The following is a 27,243-nucleotide window of genomic DNA, read 5'->3' on the forward strand; positions in this document are numbered from 1 at the left end:
AAATATAGAGGTCAGTGGATTGCCAAGACACAGATTATACTAATAAAAGGGGCGGTGGTTTTATTGAGATTAATACATCAAAAAGGGCCTCATTAATGGCACAAGGCTTCATTTGATCAGAACGGTTAACAACAATGTAAAGTCCTAACTGGAACAAGTGAGTAGGGACATTTTTGATTTCGAGGATAAAAATTTGCCCGTCTGAAACAAACTTACCTGTTAAAATGGAAAGAATGCTAATTTCTGTTTTTTTCATTTGCAGCACAAGCACTTTAATTAACTACGAGCACTGTTAAGCTAATTAAAGCTAATTAAGCACTGTTCTTAGCCAGACCAGTTTCAGTCATGAGCAAATATGAGCTTATTTGTTGTTTTAAGTAAGGCTACATATTTTAATAGGATACGCATATTCATTATGGAAAATTCTGACCAGGGTAATATTTCTGCAGGTAACTTTAAGACTAAAATCGTAGTAGCCTATTCATAGAAGTGCTTTTGTGATAAAAATATTATTTTTTAGTGTTTATTTTTAAAAGTGTTTTCTTAAAGCAGCATTTATGACCCTCAAAATATGCTATATAGGCCAATTGGTTCGATATGATAAAATGTTTTGTCAAATTTGTTTTTAAAATCTTTAAAAAAAATAACCACACTATAACATACTTAACCTTGAACACTTATTAATTTAATAAATATAATACGCATACAGCTAGAAAATTGCTGGACTGCTTCCTTATTTATTACTGAATTTAATTTCCAACGTCGAGTCAATATATATGACACGATGAATTCGTTTTCTAAATTAATATGTTTTTTGCGGGGCATTGAGCCGCACAGGTTCACTAGTTCAATCAATTTTAACAAATGCATTGTTCTTTGCCCTATGTATTTTTTTCTTTCGTTTATGAACAAATAGCTACCGGTACAGTGTTTTTAAAATTCATTAGCCACTGGATTAGTGGTTTTTTTTTACTTTTAGCTTTTCACAAGTAAATGGTACTTTGTAGTCAGACCTTTCTCATCTACCAGTATAAGAGAAAAAATAAAGATCCCTATTACGGTACTAAAGATTTTTAACACTTAAATCACAAAAGCATATTACTATTAAATATTATAATTTCAAACAAAACAAATAACAATTACAAAAACAAGATATTAAATGTATATATAGTTTTTCTTTTCTTATTTTACCATCAATAAATTTTTTAATGGTTATCTGCACCAAAGCTATTTATTTAAAATTCCAAAATATTTGATCAGGAGATGTTTCATCTGATGTAAGATAGATGATGAAACAAATTCACTGGTCGGTACATCACTTATTCTTTAGTCTTACTTTTATCTTGGAATTTTGTTTGAGATGCTAGACCACAGGTTCCCAATAGCAGTCTAAACAGTTTCCACTCTCTGAGTCAGTGTTTTGTACCAGATTTTCTTAACATGAACCACTTTATTTCCTGTAGAATTTGATTCAAAATGGACTGTAAAGTGGTCTCCTGTCACCCAAAGAGAAAAGCCAAAAGATGGATGCATTGCTACATGAGAGGAAGAGCACGAAAATTTAAAGTTGATCAAATAGTTGGAGTTTGGCAGCAACCGGACATACTCGTTCTCTATGAGGAGTGGAACAAGGCAAGAGGAATCTTTGTTGATCTGTCTTTGGAATTCAACAATATCTGGTGGTTCACCGTCTCGTCTCACAGATATAGTGCATTTGCACTTATGAGCTTCCATCTCTGAACTGTCAAGTTCTACAGAGCACAGTTCTATTCCAGCTTTCTCAGTTCTGAGTTTGAATTTTGAGTCTGAACTGTTTCCATGGGCACTTCCGCAGCGTAGAGATAGTTCAGTCAACTCTGATACAACAAAAGGGCAAACTCTTTTCATTACTTTGTTGCAAACTGTTTTCAAGTTAGGATGTGCTTTTCTTGTTTTACGAGTTTCGCCAATAAATTTCAGTTCTCTACGTGTGAGTACTTCTTTGGTTAGCACTTCAGTCAATATTTCTTCATCAGACATAGAACAAACTCGAATGTGTTTCAGGTGCTCATTCAGTTCACTTCTCAAAACGTTCCCATCCTCTGATCCTCCTGAAATAAAGAAAAGTTTTGAAACAACAAGGGTCTGTACGGTACTTTAAAAACTTAAACTGAATCATATGATAGTCCCCACAACTCAATCCCATAGTATATAATTTAAAAAAAGGATAGTAAATATTAGTTCTAGTTTTAAGGTCTATAATTACGTAGAACTAGCATTTGATAAAAGGCTGAATTTAATTTACTAATAATATTATCTACCGTATACAGTTAGTCCAAGAAAAATGAATAGCCAGTTCCAAACTAAGGGATTTTGCAGTACCAAAATTCGTTTAAGTGTTTGGTATAAACTGGTAGTGAAGGATGATTTCTGAACTTTAATTCTTCTTTAGACTGTGCATTAGGAACATTTAATATTTTAGTTGTATTTTGATTCAGTTTAAGTCCATTAACTTCAAACCAGCTTGCAAATTCAAAGAAAGTATGATCCAAAGTAATGGAGCATGAAATTAACACTTTGGGACTTTGATCAATGCAGTTGTATCGTCTGAATTCAGGATAGTTAATTGTTGCTGAAACATTTCTAGGAAAATCATTTATATATAATAAAAAGAGCAAAGGTCCTATGATAGACCCTTATGGAACACCCATTTTAATATTCTCCCAAGGATACTTTGATATTAAATAATTTTTCAAAATTACAGTTCTTTGAAACCGGTTTTCTAATTATGATTTAATCCATCTAATTGATTGTTTTGAAAAGTGGAACACATCAAGCTTTTTTAAAAGTATGCTATGGTTAACACAATCAAAGGCCTTGGAAAGGTCACAGTCAATAAGTTTGTTTAACCAAGATTCAGAATCATCCGATTTTGATAGAATTTCGTACAAACTTGAAATCTATGTTTATTCTATAATAAGACTATAGGAAAGGGGATTTATGGGGGATTTATTATGGGGGGAAAATTGGATTATCCTGTTTTTGACTATGAGGTCAAACATTAAATGACACAAATCTTTCCAAACCATTTTGTAGAGCTAAAAACAAACAAATAACTTAGCAAATTGAAGCTGTATTGTAGGCTGAAAGTTTACGGAGAAATTTTCAAAAACTATAAAATTAGGTAACATTCCCATGTTAATGGTAATTGAGGGATTATTGCGGACATTTTCAATCACGATTAGTAAAAAATTAGTTTTCACAGTGTTACAGGATCTGGGATCTGACCCCACCCACCATATCATAGAGATAGAGATATGGTGGTGATAGAGTAACTAAACCCATGGACAAATAGAATAAATATAGTCCAAGCAGTGCTGCGGTTAGCATATGTTGTGGCGTCCACCGCTAGGAGTGCCATGTAGTTACTGCGCACACCGCTGCAGCATCTGATGGTAGCATACGGCTCCAGCCACTCACGGAGACAGCTGTAGTTCAGTCTGCAGTTCTGCTACATCGCCGTTGTATACAGGTTAATGGTGGTAATTTTCAACACATTTTGAGTAATATTAACTAATAATAATTGTTCTATGATTGTAGTTTTTTTTTATTTCTAATTTATAGTTTCAAATATTAGGACATTTTATTGAACTACCCTGAGTATTTGGTTTAAAATCATTTTTGTTCATTTTGAGATATTATTAACAAAAAACAGTCTGTACATATTACAAAATTACCTCGACTCTTGGCCCAATCAATTGCAGACCTCCAGAGCTCAATCTCAGCCACATTACAAATCTCCTGTTCCAAAATTTTTAAGAAACCATTTGGGGAGAGATCAGGGAAGCAAGGACTAGTTAACACTTGGTTTGTCTCAGTCTGTAGAATCTATAAAGAAATATTTGATTGACTTCATCATCACACAGTCCAATTGCCAATACTAACTACTAAAGGTTATTCAATACAGGCCCGTTTTTGACCCTGAAAGTGCCTTAGGCACAGCGCCCCTTTGCAATATATATATACACAAATAAATAATACCACATGCTTCAAAAAATTGAGTTTATTGTTCATTTTGGACAGCTATAACTAATTGCGAAATTGAATAGGTATCAAATCAATCCCAAAAGTTAAGAATGTATTGCTATCAAGAACTGTTGTAATAGTTTACAGAGGTTGGAATTAACATCTGTTTGCTTGTTTACTTCATTCATTGTAATTTTATGTCAGTTACATTTTTTTAGTAATACTAGCAACCTGCGTCACTTTGTGACGTCAAAATCCGTATTATATTTTATATATAGTTGATAAGGGTGAAAACAATTATTTCTCATCCCCTATTATTTGCATTGCGCTGTATTATTTTCATTGTGTGCAAAATCTCTTCTAGGTATCTTAAAAAAATTACAAATACTGATGAAACATACTATGAAAACACAAAATCTTTCGTAAGTAATTTTCTTCTTTACATTTTATACGAATAACTTTACAACTATTTTTATTGAATTCACTGAAACATCACCAACTACAGATAACCCAATTTTTGTATGGCTGTAAACAAAATTGTATCATGGACATCTGTTTTGATGTAAACAAATGTAAACTTGAAAAAGTTCAGATGATTGACAACAGAATTCAGCACAAACTAAAACTATGAAATTTTAAAAGCCTATAGGTCGAAGGGCCTTCATGGGATACCTATCACCCAAACCCACAAAAGGCACATCTAGAGGGTAGAACTGTAAATTGATACCCAATATGCCTATAAAAGTAAATATTTAGGGGTTGATTTTCTGCACAAAAAATTCCAAAACATTCTTTTAATAAAATAGATACTTTTTTCATCGTCTAATGAATTGCCAATAATTAATCTGAATTAATTATTGTTGGTTCAAAGATTTAAACAAGAACTGATACATTTCTGTATCGAATTATCAACGATAGCGATATTACCTGTAAGATACTAACCTCAGTGATAGCAGATTTCAGCTGCAACTCATTGTAGCAAGCAGGATTGTTTAGTAGACTACAAATGTTATTGTAGTCCAACATAGATATTAGACGAGTTGCCAGTCTGTTTTTCAAATTAGGCATCATGTATTTCTCAGCAACATACAACAGGTTATCTGCGTCATTAAAACTCAACATCTGGGTAATATCATGGCCATAAACAAATCTGAAAACATTATAAAAACAGAGCAGTAGTAATTTGTGTAACTAGTGTGCAAATTGGCACTTTCCTATATATGAGAGAAATGTTTACGCACAAGCCGCAGGCAAGTATGGAAAGTTTCTCAGGTGCAGCAAAGGCACTTTGCACTCTCGTTATACATTATATTTTTCCTATAGTTACTATAAAAAAAGCAACTAATTAATCTTTCAAACACTATACAACACTTTTTTTGGTTAGGTTAAATCCAAGCGTTGAACGAAATTGGAAACGCTGCACCAGCTGATCGTAGTTGTATCATGATTGTTTATTGTTTTATTTATGTTCTTAATAATTAATAATATTGTATGTAAATAGTTTATCATATTCAAATGTCACATTTAAATCCAAACGCTCTTTCTGCTAGGGTCACTTGTAGGCTTTTAGCACAGAGTCATTGATTGATTGATTGATTGATTCTGTAGGGGAGGACCTTATCCTGTTGCACGTCAGCCACTGATGGGCTTTTTGCGCTCCCCACATGATACTTCAGAGTCTGTCAAACCTGAGTTATTTAATGAACTTCAGCATCCTGTCTATGAGCTCCTCCTGAGGAAGGTGTCTGTCCCTTGTCATTGCACCAAGAGTACTGTCCCTTACCTCGTTCAGAGCTGTGCAGTCGTAGAGTAGGTGATCAGCAGTCTCCTCTGATTGCCCACATTTCCTACACGCAGTGTCTACATTGTGGATCCTCAAGCAATGCAGGTGCAATTTCAGGAAGCCATGGCCAGTGACAATTCCTGTGATCTGTCTGAGATGCACAGAGTCATAAATCTCGTCCTTCTGCGAAAGGACGGGCCCTTCCTTGACCAGTTCTTCAAATGTTGTAATTCCAATCTGGGTCCAGGGAGATGTCTTTTGTCATTGCATTGACGAGCATCACATTGTCAACTTAGCATAGCTTCATATATAGGACGTGAGAGGCAGATCCCTCAACGTATCTCACTTTTAGTATTAGTTAAAATTTAGTTACAACCGCATTAGTTTCCTTATAGCAATTTATTTCACCACAAATCAGTTACAGAGTCCACTAATATTTTTTTTTAATTCTACATCAATACAATCATAGTTCATTTAAAAGTATTAGTTTTTTATTATTACCAAAACATTGGCGCACATCACGCGCCCCAACAGCCAATGATGTAGAAGAAAGACGGGGGGGGGGGGGGGGTTTGTTGCAGCTGGATAATCCCTGCCTAGTTACTTCACAGAAATATTTATGATTCTGATCCTACTGAAATCAATTGATCTTATGCTTTTTGCTAGAATACCAAATTTGAGTTTGAATTTCATTACTTCGAAACATGAATCGATATCATACAGCATTTCAAAATGTCCAATTTTGGTCATTCATCCTAGGTACAGCTTATTAGGCCTACGTCTTAAAACAGTAAACTGGGTTTTTTCAATAAAGGTAAAGCAGAAATAAGTTTTGCATTTCAATTAATTGGCTTGTACTAGCTATAGTACCCCATTTCTCCAAATAGTTTTACTCACCTCATCAAGTTTTTGAAAGTTCTAGGAAACACGTCAAGGAGCTTGACATCGCCCTTTTCGGCTATCTTAGAATCTTGCAATAATAATCTTAAAACTTTACTGTGAGCCAATAACATTTTCTTCACAACACCAATCCTCTCCTTGAAATCAAGACAAGATAAATTAAAACAAATATTCGAGTGAAATTCAATAGCAAATCAAAAAGATGTACACAAAATCACATGATCTTCCTGCAAAAAACAATATATCGGATAGATCAATAGAACTTTCAATAAACAATAAAAAAAAAAACAGTACGCTAATTAAGGGCATGCAATTGAAACTGGATAGTGGATGTAAACCTTTTTTGTAGCATTGGAATTAAATAAAAAAATTAAACAATATAAATACAAATCTCAACAACCTGCAACCCCAAACATCCCCAGAAATAAGTCAGTGAATTTAAGCAACAAGGACGTTGTGGCAAATATATTGGAGGAAAGAACATATTCTGTAAGAAGAAAGGCTAGTAAACAAGGTAACTCAAATAATATTTAATTTTGTAGTTCTTGCCAGTGGGAAAATAAATAAAAGACCATCCCCAGACCGCTAACTGAAACGACTCTTGGATAATATTTTTACATATCACCACTGATCTGGGCCGCTATCTACTGCTTCATGTTTGGACTACGTCCTTGTCCTCGTGGAGGTTCGCATGGCAACAGACCTACACAAACTATTCTGTATCTATATTATTAAAAGAATTTGTTGGATTATTGTGTGCAGCAAATTGACCCCTAAATATTGATTTTTATATGCATACTAGCTGGCCCGACAGACGTCGTCCTGTCCTATGCTTTTATGTCAAATGCTTGTTCATTTTCAAGATCCTGGTTGAAGTTCGTTCGCTACGCTCACTCACCTGTAGGTTGGAGCTCGTTCGCTGTGCTCACTTGCCTTCAGGTTGAAGTTCGTTCGCTACGCTCACTCACCTTTTGGTTGCAAATTAGCTGTTGTCATAAATTAAAAAAATATAATTGTGCTGCACCCTGTTGGTAAACTTATTAACTTTTAATGCTATTGAACATCACAGAATCAATTTGCTTAGTTAAACCAGCTGTTAATTTTCTTTAATTCCATTTAAATATGAGTACTCATAAGGTTAACATGGGAAACTCCAGAGCCACTGGGGCGGAGCCCTTTTGACGGATCTGCACCAAACTTTACACAAACCATCATTGAATAATGCTTAATAATGCCTGAAAGTTTCATTACAATCTGTCGAGCGGTTTCGGAGTCCATAAAGGACAAACATACAAACAAAAATATACATTGGATTTTATATACAGGGTGTTTTTTTAAAAACTTGCATCTTTATTTATGTAAAAACCGCAATAGATAGAAATATGCGGTTTGCGGGAATCATCTATTGACGTAGGGGGCCCATTTGTTTTGAATTCAAAGTTACATTCACATTCCCCCCCTTTCCGCCCCTGCCCCCAACTTATTTTTTTTAAATAGCAAGGTACCCCTTATGACATATCAAATGAAAGAGCATGAAAAAAGAAAATGTTTGATGAAAAAAAATTTAAAATCGGTTCATAAATTTGCGAGATATTTCCCCCCCCCTTCCCCGGAACTTGATTTTTTTTTAATAGCAAAGTACCCCTTGTGACATATCAAATAAAAGAGCATGAAAAAAGAAAATTTGTGGTGAAATTTATTTTTCATTTGATATGTCACAAGGGCGGGTACCTTGCTATTAAAAAACAAGTTATGGGTAGGGGAAAAAGGGGGGGATTATCTCACAAATTCATGAGCCGATTTTAAATTTTTTTTCACCTAAAATTTTCTTTTTTCATGCTCTTTCATTTTATATGTCACAAGGGGTACCTTGCTTTAAAAAAAAAATTAAGTTCCGGGGGGGAGGGGGGGAATATCTCACAAATTTATGAACCGATTTTCAATTTTTTTTCATCAAACGTTTTCTTTTTTCATGCTCTTTTATTTGATATGTCACAAGGGGTACCTTGCTATTTAAAAAAATTAAGTTGGGGGCAGGGGGGGAAAGGGGGGGAATGTAAATGTAACGTTGAATTAAAAAAAATTGTGCCCCCTACGTCAATAGATGATTCCCGCCAACTGCATATTTCTATCTATTGCGGTTTTTACATAAATAAAGATGCAAGTTTTTAAAAAAACACCCTGGGTATCAATGTAAAGCTCTTATCCTCTAGATGTACCTTTTGCTGGTTTGGATGATATCCCGTGAAAACCCTTTGTCCTATAACAGGCTATAAAAATTTTTGAGTTTGTGCTGAATTTTGATGTCAATTGTCTGAACTTTTTCAATTTTACATCAAAACAGATGGTCATTAAACAATTTAGTTTACATCGATACGAAAAATTGAGTTATCTTACAGCTGTAAAGTAAAATATTGTATCTATCTATATAATTAATAAGCTACATAAAACTTTGTCTGTTGAACTCCTCCGCCATTTCTTAAGCCATTTCTTATTTTTAAGTCAAGGATTGTGTAATTTATTATGTAAAATACCATGAACTGTATTTTTCAGTTGGGAAATAAACATTATTTCATTTCATTTCATTTCATAAACCGATTTTATCCATTGACGTCTCATTGGAAAGAGTGTGTCGCGTAGATTTGCAAACTGGCCTTACATTTTTGAAAAAGTCCCTTGGGCTCGGACCCAGTGGCTTTGAAAGTTCCCATGTTATCCTTATGAAGAACATAATTGTTTACATTTTGATCAGCTGATGTATAATTTAATCGCTGTTATTTATTTTTCAATGCAATGAAACGCATTGAGTACTATTATTTACTATTTGAGTTTGTGTAAACATAACCCCGAAGACGGATGGTGTTAGTATGGTTGTAATTTAAATTTCTGTATTTATCGTTATTTTGTGTGGGTATGACGGACCGAGTTAGTGTGATTGTAACTTAAATTTGTGCATTTATCGTTGTTTTGTGTATCTATAATTTGTTTATTTGTTGTTTTTTTCTTTTAAATGCCTCCGACGTGACCACAACGAAACATAGACAGGAGGCGTAATCGTGATAACGACCACAGCTACAGAACAGTGGCGCGTAATAGGCTTAACTCATCACAGTAAGCACCTGACCCTGGACAATCTCAACTATTAGATTACAAATCCGCTCTAACACTACCCCAAAACGACTTTTTGTTCTCAATTGGCCATCTATCAATGATCTGTGTTGCCTGCACAGCGAGGCATTTTGAGAAGGAGCAAACCGGCCGGAATGCTTTAGATCAATTACAAAGATAAACATGGTCTGAGTTACACACCGGTAATCTTTGAGTTGACTCTTTTAAACTCATTTTAAAAATGTCTGTGTTATTCGTTTTTTAATAACTCCTGTAATACTTTGCAATTGCTCGAAATCGAGCAACATGTACACTAGTTGTTATTATTTGTATAAAATGTAAATAAGAAAATGACTATTATTATTACTTTAGATTTTGTGTCTTCATAGTATACTAGTGTACCTGTTGCTCGAATTCAAAATTTGCAAGCATTACAAACATTATTTTAAAACAAATCTATACTTATTTAATACGCAAGCAGGATTTTTGTGACAATTACTCCTCCGAAACTACTGAACCGATTGACATGTTTTTGGTCTCATTGGAAAGAGTATAGCGTGAAGTTGTGCAGGAAACTTTCTTTTTAGGGAAATAATTAGAGAATGGGGCCCTGGGGCCCTTTAAAGTTTCGTATTTCTCCATGAGATTAACATGGGAAACAAAAATTGTTATGAAACTCCAGCTGTTGTCAGAAATTAAAAGTGAGAAGAAGAACATATGTTAATTGTAAACAGCCAATAAGTTTGCTAATTTAACAGTTTGCTACAAATATTTACTGACTTGGTTGAAATGAAATGTTTACTATTTGAATTTGGGTTGGCGTAAATATTACAATGGAAAAAGCGAGAGAGCTTGGATTAATTGTTATCTTAAAAAGAAAACTGAATTAACACTGTGCTGCATTTCTTAGTAATCATTGAAAGAGCCGATTTGCAAACAATGGAAACATAGGAAAGTCATAGAACACCACCAAGGAGAAGAAATAGAAATGTTTTTTTTTTTATTTATAATCGTTATTATGGGCAACCTTATACGGCTATGAGTAAGGCTATTTGTAGAAAACGCTAAAAAACAATATCAGCTTTTGAAAAAATGATAAGATATTTACAAGAAATGTTGATTATATCGATCTGTTATGTGCATCATGAGTATTTCCATAATCTTTGAATTGGGTCTTTTAAAGTCAGAAATTATGACTGTTATTCGTTTTAAAATAACGTCTGTAATACCTAGCAATTGCTCGAATTCGAGCAACAGGGACACTAGTAACAGTTATAATTTCCAATGACTTTAAAAGAGTCGACTCGAAGATTATGGAAATACTCACGATGTACATAACAGATCAATATAGGTACTCAACATTTCTTTTAAATATCTTATCATATTTAAAAAGCTGGTCTTGTTTTTTAGTGTTTTCTACTATAGTATTTTCTATATTTAATACTATCATAGTTTTCTACTACAATAATTTTGTGCACAAAAATTTTCTGTACATTAATAGCTATACAAGTAATGTTTGTAGTGGTGTAGTATTGACCTTATGAAACACAAGTTTGAACTCTTTATCAATAGTCCTGCAGTGTTGATTTTTTGTCCTGTATGATGCATTTTTTTACAATTTGTATTTTTCTGGTTAAAAAATTTGTTAAATTTTTGAATATAAATTTAATAGAATTCATCGGATTGATATAAGGTTAGATAAAACCTTAACGATGTCAAAACATATATATGCATTTGAACGGAGGGTGTTTTTGGCCTCTGGGGACCTCAAAACAAAAAAGTAAATCGGTCCTGGGTCGAGGTCTTACCATGAGACCTACTGGAATAGCTTATTCCCAATATGGGAAATTCGCTAATAAAATCTAAATGATGTCTGATGGATACAGTAAATAAAAGGATTAATGGAAATGTTGTAATTGTTGTCAAAGTTTTACTTACTGTAGGTCCCAATTCTGGATTTCCAACTATAAAGTAACAATTGTATTCTTGTTTAGGGTCAAAAAGGTAGACTATGTAATCAGGATCAGTGAGGGCAACCTCCACACAGAGGTTGGGTTCTTGGGCCATTCTGTGAACAATCAAATGAAATCATTATTACAATTTTATCACTACAGTATTTTGAGATAACAACGCTACCAAGATGGGCATTATTAAAAAGCTTATTATCACCTTTGTACTGTAACGGCTCACTCCTTGCTTTGCTGTAAACGATCCACACACAGGCAGGCAGTTAGTCTATGTGGACCGGCAAGTAAAAAGAGGCCGCCAACCTCTTAAAAAAAACCAGAATGATGCAGGATGATTATGGGATGAAGTGGAATTTAACAGCAGATTTAAAAGATGATTCGTGTTAGTGATCAGTTTAATCTGGTTATTTCACTAGGTCCATTTATTAACCCTCGGGCGGGCGCTTACGAAGTTTTCCTCCCCACTTGTAGTTTTTGTTAATATAAATATGCATAATGGGTTTCAGCAGTCGTCTCCTCATTTTGTTGTCAGTTGCAATTCAGAGACGCGGTGTCAGTTTGCGGAGGTTTACTCCGCGTGCGCCCTACTGAATAAGTCCTTAGGGCAGAGTTTATTTCCTTATGCGCTATTGTCAAACTGTGTGTATATTTTAAACATATACAAAATTATAAACATGTTTAAAATAATTATTTCATTTATAATTATTATCAAATATATTTTGTTTGCATTTATATATAATTGCATTATTGCAGAACAAAACTCTGCACGCGTCCTCTTTCGTAACATACCTTTATATTAGAAAATTGCTCAATATGATTATTTGAAATATTATTCATATAAAGTTAGGTTAAACAAACAATTTTAATAGCAAAGAAATTAGGTTTCTGATTACGTTATGCAACATTTAAATATAATATTTCGTTATAACAAGTAAAATGGGTAAAATTTATGCTATTTAGTGTTGCGGAATACCCCGCATGCACGATGCACTCCTGTTTTACTGGTGAAGCGCCTCCTCGAGGGTTAAAAAGCCCAATGATCCAGGACAACCATCCAAAAATTTCAAAAAATTCTAAAATGCAACCCAGTACTGGACCATAAAAATAAAAAAATATTTTGGAAGATACAAGATTTGGAAATTTGATACCACTAAGTTATTGGACTAGGCTACTATGTTTAACATTAATACCTACCTGAAAGTCAAAACATACAAAACTGCTGCCACAATCACTGGAGCTGCTTCTGCTTTAGAAATTATTCTGATTCTGATTTTATAACTATAGGCAGGTCATTTTAAGCCATCGTCCTCAAGCCCAAACGCTCAGGAATGGATGAGACAGGACCGGAACAGGAATGTTCATGCTTGTGTAAAGTGTAAATTGCATATAGCATAGCCTAGCATGCATCGCTTTCGCTTATCACCACCACCTCGCATATCATCATTCATCGTCATCCTATTCCGTATTTCCGTTCCGTCCCTCCAAATGACCAATGTACTTCTTCTTCTTTTCTTGTTTGCTTATAAGCAGTTGGCGTGGTTAAACTACAGTACCATGTAGCCACACTATTTCAACTTATATAACGGCATACATACAGTAGTTTTGTCATATACTCTCTTAGTAGATTTCCCATCCTTATTGAACAGCTGAAGCCAATTTTACTGTTAGTTCTGTCCGGTGTACTGTAGAGTCGTGTTTTGAACTATTCGTTTCTAGCTATTTCAGTAATCTAAAACCTCGTTTAACCAAATAAAACTATCTAATCATAAACAATAACTTGTCCACTAGCTATATAATATAACCAAATAGTGAAGCACAAATCATGAGAAACTAACCCTAAAATAATAGAAACAAATTGTAAACAAAACACGACTCTGCAGGTACACTGGACAGAACCTTTGCCACCTTTAACACCTTCTACCGCGGCCTGGTAGAATTGGCAACGTTGCAAGTAGTGTTGTCTAGCGCCAGACGTCCCATGAACATGGCAGGCAGGTGACACCAGCTCATTAATTCGAGTATAATTAGTTTAAATTCAAATTTATTAACATAAATGCATTAAAAGATTGAAATTAAAAACATTTAAAATTGAAAAACCAAAACAATATTTAAATTGAAAATCTATTTTTGTATATTTAGTGGAGTCAATATTTTCATAGCCCAGTAAACCAAGCTTTCATATTATTAAAAAATATACATAATGCCTTTAGCTGCCTCCAAAACAAAACAGCTGTTACAACCCTACTTGCGATGTTGCCACTTTGAAGGCCACGGCCTGGTGTTAAAGGTGGCCGTGACAGAACTAGCGATAAAATTGGCTTCAGCTGTTTTATAAGGTTTGGAAATCTACTAAGGGAAATCTCCCTGTGTTTTAGTCTATGGTTTTGTCTCGGTCTTGTAGGTAGTTAGGTAATGTTCATGCTGCAAATTTTCCAATACGGAAGTATTAGCTTTTACCATAGGTAGCACCCGCAGTAAGACCTAGACCCGGGACCGATATATCAGGTTGAATGATATTATAGCTACTCTACAATCTCCAATTCTAACTGCTCGCTTGATGGTCCATGGTCTATACTCTATATAATCATAGCTTTCTTAACAATCATTAATTTTGCTAAAATCATTAAAAACATCTGAAAAGTCAAGTGAGTTTTCCCAATTAAACTAAACCTAAATCTAGAATGAATATTATTTTTTCCACTTTTAATTTGAAATAACTATGTAGGCTATTTGAATTTAAAATATATGATACATTGTAAAATATTCAATAAACAAAAAAAATTAACATAACTAATCCGGGCCCCTGTGACCAGAATTGCACCAGCCCCACCCTTGTGGAGGCCATATGGTCTATACGGCATGTAGGCCTACCTTAAAGAAGGCTGACTAAAAAACACCGCACACCTATCTAATGTTTTCTTGATTTTGTATGGCTACCTGTGAAGATAGCGGCCCATCTTTGTCTTTCTCGTGATGTATTGTATTGTTCTACGGTTTTTATTTGCTGGATTTTATATTTAAACACTATGCGCACACAGATATTACTAAACATGTCCGGTTTGAAGCTAAAATAATGTACTAAAAATATAAAAAAATCATTTTTTCGTATAGACCTCTGATTTAAAATCTAAAAGGAAAAACACGTTCTAAAAAATAGACCGTAAAAATTAATTACTTATGTAAATTTTCTGTCAGTACTATAAACATGTTGGCTAGTGGCATAGACTAACCAACATGTATGTTTTATCTATGCTAGTGGTAAGAACATTATTTTGTAGAAAATCTTATCACAAAGAGGATTATTATAAGCTATTGTCGTGTCATGTCCGTTTTTGGAATTGTAGATAATTTTCGAAAATACTGCAAATTAATCTTAAAAGTGGGCGAGTGGAGACAGAGGTAAGCACAAGGGGGGGATCAGGGACTTATGGGAAAATGCATACCTCAAAATGGTCTAACAGCATGCAAATTCAGTTTCCCTGGAATTATTATTGATTTCACACCAAAATTGTATTAACTTTGCTAATAGTTGAGTATGAATTGGTGATAAATATAAAAGAATGAAATGATATATTGAAACTAGCCAATGTAAGAAAATTTGTAATAGAAAAGAATTCTTTAGTAGATTGCAGCATAAGCTAAGTAAGGTAGTTACTATGATAACCTTACTATGATTGATGTTACTGATTTCATGTTTGTAAAATTAAGTTACATGACATCTAATTAGGGCTACCAAAAACAAACGTGAAAAAAATATACGACAGATACAGACGACGACATTACTGTAAAGTGAGGTTATGTTATTGTTTTTATGGCTATACCTTTTTAAGTTGCCGGTTCACTTCATAATCTAATCGTTAATATGTTCAGGAACTATTTGAAAGTTTTGAGCTTCTCTTCCAGTGTAACAAGTTCAAATGTTAACAAACAGTGTCTATTGAACAAGATAGCACATTTTTACGAATCTCCATATTGTAATCATTCCAACTACAGTAATAGGCTAAACCACATAGTTGTGGCTTCTTCAAACGTGTTAAGAAATTTAAGATTGAGCCCTAACTTCAACAGCAAAAACTTTTGTGGTAAGGCAGATACCTCAGCTAAAAATATAATTTTCAAAACACCAGAATCAACTTTGTGTGAATACAGTGAAAATAAACAAGATCAACATCAAATGGTCAAATCAGGTGATCAGATAGGCAGTACTTTAGGGAGTCAAGCGATAGGCCCAAGTGGGATAGATTTATTTGAAGACATAAACTTTGACGAAATTACAGGTGGAGATGAAGAAAAGACTAATAGTTTTAAGCTTCTCATGCTAGAACTTGATGTGATGCGACAAGACGGAATGTGTGTTCCCTCCAAAATGTCAACTGAACAGTGGAAAGAATTATTTGCTCTTCAGACTAGGAGTCAAAGACGCAAGTATTTAATGTATCTGTTTAAAACTGAAATGAAAAAATTAAATGAAAAGAGAAAAAAAACACTGAAAAGAGAAGCAACGGAACAGGCCCGCTCAGAAAATACACTTAAGCCTATTGATGGCCCTGCTGAACACATAAGATATGGATTTCAAGGCAGTACAATATTTGTAAGGATATATGACACAACGATTAATGCTCATGATAATAACAGATTGATTCAAGCAATGATGTTCGGTCATAATCTTGTAATTGACTGTGGGTTCTATAACGATATGAACCAAATGGAGAACAAATTGTGCTGTAAACAATTGGTTTACTTATTTGCAGAAAATCGAATTTCTAAAAACCCATTTAATATTCATTTTTGCAACCTCAAAAAAGATAGCTGTTTATATCATTTTCTAAAAAAATCTATTCCCACCATTGAAGATCCAGCTTTTCCAATCAACATACATGAAGGACACTATTTAAACTTATTTCAAAAAGAAAAACTGGTTTATCTTACACCTCATTGCCGTACTGAGTTGAAGGAGTTTAATCCTGATGATATTTATATCATAGGTAAGATATAATAGTAGATGTCGTAAGTTAGGTAAGGTAACTTAATCTAGGGATTAAAGCCTATGTTGCTGTATTATAAACTCTTTGGATACAGTTCCGCAGAGAATTGACAATAACCAACATTTAGGAAAATATTTAAATCATTTTTGTGGCTTGAAAAGGTGTTTTACTGCATAGCCTAACACATTTTTAATTAGTTAAATGAATTAAAAAATCAAGATGTGGTGGGCCCTACTATATTTCTTGTGGTTTTTAAGATCTGTGTGTTCTTTAGGCCTAGTAACAGTATCCTATACTCTAATACGAGCAATGTTTGCTTGTATGTATGTATGTATGCTTGCTTGCTTGCAGAAAGATCTCGAAAACGGCTCCGACGATTTTCTTCAAATCTTGTAAAAAGTTTATTTCTGGCCTAAAAACGAGTTTCCGGCAGATAGAACTGCCAACAAAAATCTAATTAGGTATATAGGCCTAGAAATGAAAGTGAAAATCACATTTTTTTTACATTAGTCTTATGGGTTGCTAAGTAACCATGTTGGTTTAATTAAGGAAAAAGTAAACAAAAGGCTTGAAGTTGTATACTAGCAAATTACAAAATACAGTACAAAAAGAAAATCATCACTTGTTAGGGCCTACTATTGATCAAAGATTATACTGAAGATTACCTGTAGGCCTACTCAAATACATTGTAGGCCTAGTAAAGGCTAGCAGTGCGAAGTTTGGTATCTGTTTATGACGAACAGATTGAGTTATCTGGAATCTTAAAATGCTATGGAAAGGGAAGGAAACAGGTCCGCGACATAGGAATTGGTGAAGGAAATAGTAAAGGCAATCATAAAATGCTATGGGAAGGGAGGGAAACAGACAGGTCCGCGACGTAGGAAGTGGTGAAGGAAGTAGTCAAGGCGAGTAGTCCGGAGTGTGGGAACTGTTTATGACGATTAGAATAAGGTATCTGCAATGTGTAATTAAGTAATTACACTATTTTTTAACAACAATCCATATGATTTTTGAAGAAAATGCTGTATAATGTAGATTTTGTTAAACTTATTATTGTTATAACTTTTTTATTAGTTAAGATACAACTTTTTACCCAACAACCATTTCTATTGGCCATATTTTTTGGATTAAAATTACGTTTTAACCGATGTCCCATCTCGTACCGTTATTGAGCTACAGTCGTTACAATGCATAGCACGTTCCGCCATCTTTGCCCCCCTCCCCCCAAGTTCTCGACCACCTCAAAAGTAGGCGACATGCGTATTTTTTATCACCACAGTCAAAGATACAACTACAACACAGTTTTACAACTATCAGAAAAGATATTTGATATTACTTCTTTGCGACACTCACAAATTAATTCTACTATCGGTAAAAAAAACTACACGAAAAGTCCATTTTTACATATTTTATACAATAACTTGTTTATTTATAGAGATACGACCTCGGACTCAATAACCATTATTGTAGTCCACATTTTTTAGAATTACAACGACGTTTTAACCGATGTTCTATCTTTTACCATTTTCGAAATATCAGCGTTTTAACGCATATCGCAAACCGCCATGTTTGCCCCCTCACCCCCACCTTATCGACCACTTTTGAAATAGGCGACATACGTAATTTTGATCACCACAGTCCATATTACAATAATCAGCAAAAACATTGCGTAATACTTTCATGCATGCTCAAACCCCCTCAGCTCCTGGACTATAAGAACTACATATTTATAATTGGTGTTCAAGAAAGAAGATTACTGTACAAGTTTTTGATAAGTAGACTACCAGTACAATCCAATCTATTCATAGCTAGATATACAGTAGACTCCCACTCATCCGGACTCTCGGGACCGAGGCCCGTCCGGATAACGGGTTTTCCGGTTAATCCGATGTCCCCAAAATTTTGTTAAAACGGACCGTTTAAATGCATACTCTATACAGTATTTGACTTAAAATTAGGAGAGCATTGTATTTAGACACGTAATCACTGGTCTCAAATCTTTCCCATGAGAACAGTCGTTTCAGTACCGCCTACTTCCTGCCGATCTAGTCCGGTTAAACCGATGTGCTAATAAAAATTATCCGTATAAAGAGATGCCACTTCTACGAAGTGTAGTCCAGTTAAACCGATGTCCGGTTAAAAGGTGTCCGGATAAGAGGGAGTATACTGTAGGATAATGACAATGCCACAATCATGCAATTGCAGAATGAAAAGTACCGGTACCTATGTTGTCGTTGAAATCGGAGTTCAAGCATTTGGTGGATTAAGTATTGTAAATTATTAGTGGTTGAAGTAAATTACAAACTAAAAATTAAAACGTTCATGTTGTAGCCTAAATGAAGACTTCTTCCCTTAGTTTTAACTTCGTTAGTCACACATGCTTAACTAAATCAATAGGCCCTATAAATGGATTTAGCCCAAATATGTTTTTTTTATTTTTTTTTATAAAAAAATAAAAATTTGTTTGCCTATCAGATTAAACATTAAATACATTTAGCCTTTTAATTTACATTTTTGTGAGCAAAGCCACGACAGGTTTGCTAGTCCATAGGCCTACATAAGTATCAATATCTAGATGTATTTAATACGCTAGGCATATTTTTGTCATAATTGTTTTGGAGTGGTGGTGCTACCGATCACCATGTCCAAGGTGTCGTTAGAAAGGTCTTAGCATGTAGTTTTGCCATCAAACAAAACAAACTTTAGAGTTCCATCAGGGCTCTGCCCCTGTGGCCTTCAAAGTTCCCATGTTATTCTTAGGGAGAAAATGTTTGTTTACATTTGAACAGATATATACTTTGAAATTGACACTGATATTTGAAACAGCTGGTTATACTAAAATTTAGCACAAAATCAAAACCGAACCAAAAAACGTTCGACATAATGGAGACTATTTAAGATGGTGACCAGGACGGCCAAATAAATTATTAATAATTATTGTTATTATTAATTACTGTTATTAATTTTAAAATAACGCCTGTAATACTTAGCAATTGCTCTAATTCGAGCAACAGGTACACTAGTTTAACTTAATTGACTTTTTTACAGACTTGAACAATTCGGAGGCTGGTGTAACTGAAGTTATGACAACTAATGATGATGATTTGTTTAACCTTCTCTAGGAGCAATTGTGGACAGAGTGAACCAGATGCCTTTGACTTTGGCTAAAGCGAAGAGTGAGGGGTTACGGATGGCTCAGCTGCCTTTGGATCGATACCTTGAATGGGGATTGGGCAACAAATCTCTAACAGTGAATCAAGTGGTGAAGATAATGCATGATTTGCAAGTGACAGGTAATTGGGATACTGCATTCAAGCATGTTCCACGAAGGAAGATTCGTGTACCTGGGGAATGCGTGAGGGATCCTAGAAGACAATACAAGAGAGGAACAACTCTTCAACCATCTACATATTTTATTAAGAAGAACTACTAATGAAGTAAGTACATGCTACTGAACTGTAATTACTTATGCGATTACCACCAATCGCTGAGTCTTTTATTTGCTTCTCGTAACCCTGAATTTATAATGCAGGAGAGATAACCGTAGAGTTCGTGCGTTTCTTCGTGAAGCCTGGGTGTGAGGGGCTGTAGTGGCAAGTGGGGAGCCGAGGGCGAGAGGGGAAGTTTCGTCTTCTATTCTGCTACTAGTCTGACTAAAGACATTTCTCTGTATTTTTCAGAGTTCGGACCGCGGTGTGGAGGCAGTTCAGGTTGCTCGCACAAGTTGTGTGATCATATTAATGTAGACCAATTAAGGGTTCCATAACAGAAATGAGTGTTCTCAATAAATATCTAATTTTTTACCTCATTAAGAGGAAGATGAAAATGTTTAAGAACGGAGAATAGCATAAGTTATGTTATAAAATTCTCTATATTACTCTATACTCCAAAAATTACACTTTAATGAGCCAGAGATGTTTCATGGGCAAAAACAAGTACAAATAATGCATTACTATTATACGAAACTATGTCTTAAACATACCTAAACAATTGTATTTTCACACCACTGTATACTTAAAAATAAACAAATTAAGTTTTAAGATTTAATTAAACTGACATCCCAAATTTTTTTTAAAAAACAGTGAATCTGCCATGTTGCTCGGACAGTGTGAGAGTGCAGACTGATTTTCGGTGTACCCCCACCCCTACAAAACCATCTAAGAGCCGTTATAACCACCTTCCCCCAGGCTTCACCAGAAAACGCACGAGCTCTATGGATTCAGAAATTTGTCACCAGAATCAGCAAGGGTCTAGCTTGTTTAGCCAATGATTCTATTAGATTTTAAACTATTGCCATCCTGCTTAAGGCAAAAGTATATTATAAGAGGACAAAAGATCTAATAGTGACGTTAGATTAGTTTTATATCTGAGCCGCCTTTAACATGAGGTTTCACCGTTTATAGAAGCTCTGAATTTAGGCATACTTTGCCCTTGGGTCACTGTATGTAGATAACTGATCTTGTTTGGTCTAATTAAATATCCAGTTTGTGAAGAGCCTTAGCACCTATACTACAATCTCAAACCCTTAGGTAATATGTCTCTATGAAAATATTAACAACTAAGCAAAACCAAATTCTGTTTCATTGGGTTGGAAGAAGGGGCTTCATGTAATTCAGTCCTGTGTTTCACAAAAAACTTCCAAACTTTCCTGGAATTTTTCAAAAATGTAAAAGCAAACAACTTTTGTTAGTATTTTATTTTTAACTTCATATATATACACTCTTGACCTATGTTGTCAGAAAAATTGGCGGTTCAATCCGGCAAATATGTTTGTCAATAAATAATGAAGGGAATCAAATTTCATGATAGGAAAATTTGCTTGCTTAGACTTATTTGTGTGTAGTCTAATATGTAAAGGCAAGTCTACGCGCAAGGATTTACCGTACGTTTTACCTGCGCAAGTAAATCGTTGCAGTCAAATCGTTGCGTGTGTACCGCTAAACTGTGTATTTTTTAGAACTGCGCGGAGACGGAAGACGGAGCGATAAAACTTTTGCGGAGAGCATAGTTTTGACAACGTTTTCAGACAAGTCGTTGCGTGTGTACACTGTCATCCGTTTCAACTCCGTCTTCACGCTCAAAACCCCAGTATGCATGTTGTCTTCACGTGTTGTAAGAGGTACAAAAGTGTGTTTTTAATTAGGATCGCAGATTTTTGCCAATGTTCCCGTGATTTTATTGTTGAATTCATCGAATTGTACAGAAGTTTTCCTTATTTAGGGTCAAGAGTAAGGAACATGTTGACTGTGATAAGAAAAAGACTTAAGAGACTTTTGAAAAATACAAAGCAGTAGATTCGAACGTGAACAGAGAAACTATTATGTAATTGGTTGTCTTTTTTGTAACACTGGCTGCAGAAATTGACCACAGTAACACATCATCCATGATATTACATGCACATACACTGAAAGTTAGCACAAAACTATACTAAAAGCTGGTGCTGAAACCTGTACCGTGTGGACGCATTTCTTTGCAACAACTTGACTGCGCTGGTAAAACGTACGCAAAATCCTTGCGTGTGGACCTGCATTAACATAAGAAGCAAATAACTATTTCTTGCTGTCACCTGGCAAAGTGACCTTCCTTGCTCTGATTATAAATCAGAAAGTTGCTAATTGCTGCTGATTTTACTTCCTTTTACCACACTCAAGTACCTATTCTAACCAAACATAAAAAAACAGCGTGTTTTTTAGGTACTTAATACCTGTACGCCTAAAAAGAAGTGAAGTTGTTAACACTTAAAGGTGATTATGATTACGACAATGATCAGCTGGTGCAGCGTTTCCCATTTTGTTTAATGTATGGATTTAACCTAACCTAAAAATGTGTTGTACAGTGTTTAAAAGACTAATTATTTATATGCTTTATAGTAACTGTAGGAAAAATATAATGTGTAACGTGAGTGCAAACTGCCTTTCTGCACTCAAGAAACTTTTCACCGTGCGTAAACATTTTTCTCATGTGCAGCAAAGTGCCACTTCGCCCACTACAGTAGTTGCACAAATAACTATTGCATCCAAGACATTGCTGGGTAGGTCGATAAACTATGTCTATAAGATACTTAATCTTCCTTGGTAACCTCTCTATTTCATTAATCTTGATATTGGAAATGGAAATATACATGTTTTGTGTTGCTGTCAATTAAATTTTCAAAGCACTTGCGGATTTCATTGTTCTGTTATTAGGACAGTTTTATGATTTTGTTTTTCTCATTTTCAGGTTGGTGCTTGATCTTCAAGTTGCCAAATAAGGTCAAGTTTGTGTTGAAGCACTGATGGGTCCAACATCCCATCAATATTGTAAATTAGACCATGCTGTACAGATAGTCAAGTATTATGCTTAGGTAAGATTGTCTTGATCCTACTGTAGTTGAATTTTGTCTTTTTGTAAAATAGTGACCATAAATTACAGTTAACTATTTATTTCACCCACCATTCTTGTCCATGTCCAGATGTCCCTAATCCTAATGTCGCTATCATATGCAGGAAAACAATAGTGAAACACTGACAAAATAATTAATTGAATCTATTGAATCTTAGCTGTGTCAGGTAGGATTGTTCAGCATTTGTACAGACCCTGCAGTCTACCACGGCCGCCTTTAACCTCCAGGCCGTGGCCTTCAAAGTGGCAACATTGCAAGTGGTGTTCTAACAGCTGTTTTGTTTGGAAGCAGCTAATGGTATTTGTGTATTTACAAAAGATTGGTTACTGGACTATGACAATATCGACTCCGCTTAAAATGTAGGTACAGAGATATAGATTTTTAATTCATATTGTTTCGGTTTTCAAATCTGTATTTTTTTTCAATATTTTAATAAATTTATGTTCATAAATTTAAATTTAAATCAATAAAGTGCAAATTAATGAGTTGATGTCACCTATCTGCCATGTTATCTTATGGGACGTCTGTCACTAAACAACACCACTTAAGACGTTGCCAATTCTACCAGGCCGCGGCCTGTAGTAAAAAGGTGGCCGTGAGTCTACCCAAAGCCAGCAGGGAAGTATGGTTGATGTGATCCATTGGTGACTAGTTCATAAGGACCCCTCCCTAACAGAATAAAAATCAATTTCCCTAAATAAATTAATGTTTAATTTTAATATTCTTCAGTAAAGTAAATTACAATAATTTTACTAGTAGCAAAAACAATTTACAGTAATATATATCAGATAGTTACTAATTACTTAGGGACCGAGCATTGCTCGAGGTAAATAAAAACTATAAGCCTACAAATATTTTCAGTTTTGCTATGATCAATTAAGTCAATTCATTTTCGGTAGGCATTCACTCATTCTTAATTTACCTAACAAACTTTTCCATGCAATCCATATTGAAAATTGCTACAAAAAACTTCAATATAAAAACTCATGAAACATAACGTCTGTTGACCGTCATTGTTTTATTCACTGGTGTCGGGGAACATCGCAACTAATTAAGGGATCATGGAACAACTCATCTATTTCGGCGGTGCATCGTCGAGGATTACAAAACGTCCTTGGCCTTTCCTCTAGACTTTTAGTTCAATATTAGTGTATGATGGTTTGCGGGAAAAGACTTAAGGTTTTTGAATAGTCGTAATTATTCCTACAATTGGTTAGTAATACATCATACTCCCCAAATGTATTATATAATCAATGCTTAATAGCATTCATAGGAATGGCCTTTTCCTTTGTACTGTATTTTGTAATATGCTACTGTACTGTAGATGATTTGTTACAAGCATATGTTACAATTGTTACAAATAAATTCATTTGTTTACATTTTAGTTTTTTAGCGAATTTCCCATATAGGGAATAAGCTATTACCGTCAGGCAACTACTATAACAGGCAACAGTGTAACCTCAACTTTGACAGAGCATGCTTGGTTTATTACACCGATGGAAGTCGGAAGGATGAGAGATCAGGGTTGGGAGTGTATGGCAACAAAACCAAAATATCCCTGGCCTTGAGCAGAACAACAACAGTATTTCAATCAGAGGTCCTGGCGATTGAGTGCTGTGCTAATAATATTCTTGGCAAGAATTGAAGAAAGGGGAAAATCCTTATTCTCTCTGACAGCCAGGCAGCATTGAAGGCGCTGTTGTCATGTGTTACAGAGTCATGAACAGTAAAAGGGTGCAAAAACACCCTCAAAATGTTAGCAGAGCGGAAACAAGTCAAACTGTCTTGGGGTCCCGGGGCATGAGGGGAACGAAAAGCCGATGCATTGGCCAGGAAGGGTGCGGAAGACCAACTGTCAGGACCAGAACCCTACTGTGGTACCCCCATAAGCTCAGGAGTAGCCAAAGTCCAAGACTGGGTCAAGACTCAAAAGGCTTTGTCCTGAAGGAACTACCCGGGAATGATGACGTCTAAAACACTAATTGACCCCACTGTGAAGGGTTGGAAAGGCTTGCTAATGCTGAGCCTTAAGAAGGGGGACATTAGTCTACTAGTAGGAGTGTTAACAGGGCACGGTCCTATCAGGAAACATCTCAGGACTATAGGTAGGTCACAGACAGACCACTGCAGGTTCTGCGAGAACGAGGTAGAAACCTCAGAACACTTATGGCTGGACTGTCCAGCGTTGGCCCAAAGAAGGCTTACATCCCTGGGGAGGTCATTTTTGGAACCAACAGAGATAAGGAAGCTGGGTGTCTTTTAGCTCCTGGGCTACTTGAGAAGCCTAGGGCTGTCAGAATGATTCAAGGGGTGCTACAATAGGTCTCCAGGCCAAAGTAGCCAGGGGTAGGCTATTAGGGAACGGGATGATTGGCACACATTTTTGGATCTTCTGCCCATGGCAGTATTGGCTCAATCATTTGAGTGGAATAAGTAGACTCAACTCGCCTGCTTGGAAAGGGCACGATTGGCACAACCACTCAACCAGGTAGACGACATCGAACGAGGGAAAACGGGAAGTTTAAACTTCCCAGTCAACTCTGCTACGAAAGTAATTGCCGGTAATATTGCATATTTTCAATGGTTAAGTTATGTTAGGTTAAGTTAGGTTAGGTTAGTGTAGTTTATTTGGATCCAGCTAGCGCAGTGACCGTAGCTGCAGATTTGTCGCGCAAACTTACACCTTGCTTACTCCAAAAAGCACCACAGCAGGGAATTTGTGGGGGCAAAACAATTTCAATTTTCCCGCAATGTGGCTACTTGGCTGCTACTTCCTTAACGGGTCTGTTGTGCCAATTGTGCCTTTCAGAACCTTACAGGTTGATCCTTCTTAATCCCCTCTAATGATTGTGCCAGTCGTGCTATTCCAAATTGGGTAAAAATGTGTGCCAATCGTTCTATGGCCGGCTATTACCCCAACCCCACAAGGGAAAAAAAGCTATTACCGTAGTACTCATGGTAAGACCTGGACCCGGGACCCCATCCATTCAAATTTATATATATTATATTATATTTGATATTGTTCACGTGTAGGGCTACTGTAATTAATATTAATTAAAAAAAAATAATAATAATAATTAAAAAAAGGGTACTATGGTGTATTATTTATTAATATGTATATACCTATATATTTATTTATATATGTGTCCGTTAGCGTGATAACTCGAGCAAAAATCATCCTATTTTGATTAAATTTGGTACAAACATATGTAAACCTACGTTTATTCGAACGAGTTTGCGAACCAGCATGATGGGACAATGGAACCAGGGGTTTATGGGGTAAAAATAATTTATAAATAAAAAACTTTTTTAAAACAAAACGTTTTTAAACGCACTAAAAAGTAGAAAATAATTTATAAATATGTGGAGAGTATAAATACTTTTACGATTTAAAACGAAAAACGTGGGATGCATGCAATGGATAATTTACAATTACCTTCATCTATTGAACTAATGTATTATTATCAATTGCATGCACCCCACGTTTTTCGTTTTAAATCTTAAAAGTATTTATACTCTGCACATATTTATAAATTATTTTCTACTTTTTAGTGCGTTTAAAAACGTTTTGTTTTAAAAAAGTTTTTTATTTATAAATTATTTTCTACTTTTTAGTTTTTAATAATGTGTGTGGATGTTAAATCTATTTCAAGCATCTATATGAGATTAATACAAGAGGCATGTGGGAAATTATTTGAGTTTCTTTTCATATAAATATGTATTAGATCTAATGCATGACCTACCTACTAACTATAAATATATCAATATATTTAATTTATTGTTTACTTTATAGAATACTAAATAAATAACAATTGACATTAAAACACCTTTATATATGCAATCAGATAGTTCATCTTTATTTTGAAATTTTTGTGAGTATAAAGAATCTCTTGGGAGCATAACCTGTACCTCTTAACCTCTGCTCTTCGAACTGTCAAATTTAAGTTTTTACAGCTTACTTAAATTTATTGATATACAGTATTTACATTCTTTCACAATGTAAACATGGAAAATTTGGAAGCCCATGGGGCGTAGCCCAAGAGTAATATGAAAATTAAATGATATAATATTGCATTGTCATCCATTTGTGAGCTACCGTAGAATGGGGTCAAT

The 27,243-nt window shown here is 34.9% G+C and overlaps 2 protein-coding genes across 3 annotated transcripts; one reads left to right on the forward strand and one right to left on the reverse strand.

The window, feature by feature from the left end:
* Positions 1-1,315: 1,315 nt before the first annotated feature.
* On the reverse strand, positions 1,316-13,173 carry LOC129003974 (uncharacterized). Its single transcript, XM_054432334.1, has 6 exons — positions 12,958-13,173; positions 11,735-11,864; positions 6,686-6,825; positions 4,948-5,155; positions 3,717-3,867; positions 1,316-2,090 (listed from the first exon to the last, which is right to left on the reverse strand). Exons 2-6 carry the CDS (start codon positions 11,861-11,863, stop codon positions 1,390-1,392), a joined length of 1,329 nt encoding a protein of 442 aa, XP_054288309.1. The 5' UTR covers position 11,864; positions 12,958-13,173; the 3' UTR covers positions 1,316-1,389.
* Positions 13,174-15,590: 2,417 nt separating this feature from the next.
* LOC129002957 (mitochondrial ribonuclease P protein 1 homolog) lies at positions 15,591-23,141 on the forward strand. Of its 2 annotated transcripts, none has more exons than XM_054431094.1 (3): positions 15,591-16,748; positions 19,871-20,185; positions 22,968-23,141. In XM_054431094.1, exons 1-2 carry the CDS (start codon positions 15,626-15,628, stop codon positions 20,179-20,181), a joined length of 1,434 nt encoding a protein of 477 aa, XP_054287069.1. In that variant the 5' UTR covers positions 15,591-15,625; the 3' UTR covers positions 20,182-20,185; positions 22,968-23,141. The 2 variants fall into 2 exon arrangements, with proteins under 2 accessions (XP_054287069.1, XP_054287070.1); XM_054431095.1 differs by lacking the exon at positions 22,968-23,141 and adding an exon at positions 22,442-22,484.
* Positions 23,142-27,243: the final 4,102 nt, after the last annotated feature.

The sequence above is a fragment of the Macrosteles quadrilineatus genome, unplaced genomic scaffold (genome assembly GCF_028750875.1).
Source record: "Macrosteles quadrilineatus isolate MER2022 unplaced genomic scaffold, UCM_ALF_1.0 Scaffold_9__3_contigs__length_116548681, whole genome shotgun sequence".
In the NCBI taxonomy this organism is placed as follows: domain Eukaryota; kingdom Metazoa; phylum Arthropoda; class Insecta; order Hemiptera; family Cicadellidae; genus Macrosteles; species Macrosteles quadrilineatus.

What these genes read in the sequence shown, in the direction of transcription:
- LOC129003974 (XM_054432334.1), bottom strand. Translation starts at nt 11,863, where the DNA reads ATGGCCCAAGAACCCAACCTCTGTGTGGAGGTTGCCCTCACTGATCCT. An exon ending in ATCCAGAATTGGGACCTACA is followed by an intron (nt 6,826 to 11,734) that starts GTAAGTAAAACT and finishes CTTGATTTCAAG; the next exon opens with GAGAGGATTGGTGTTGTGAA. An exon ending in ACTTTCAAAAACTTGATGAG is followed by an intron (nt 5,156 to 6,685) that starts GTGAGTAAAACT and finishes TAATGTTTTCAG; the next exon opens with ATTTGTTTATGGCCATGATA.
- LOC129002957 (XM_054431094.1), top strand. Translation starts at nt 15,626, where the DNA reads ATGTTCAGGAACTATTTGAAAGTTTTGAGCTTCTCTTCCAGTGTAACA. An exon ending in TGATGATATTTATATCATAG is followed by an intron (nt 16,749 to 19,870) that starts GTAAGATATAAT and finishes AACCTTCTCTAG; the next exon opens with GAGCAATTGTGGACAGAGTG.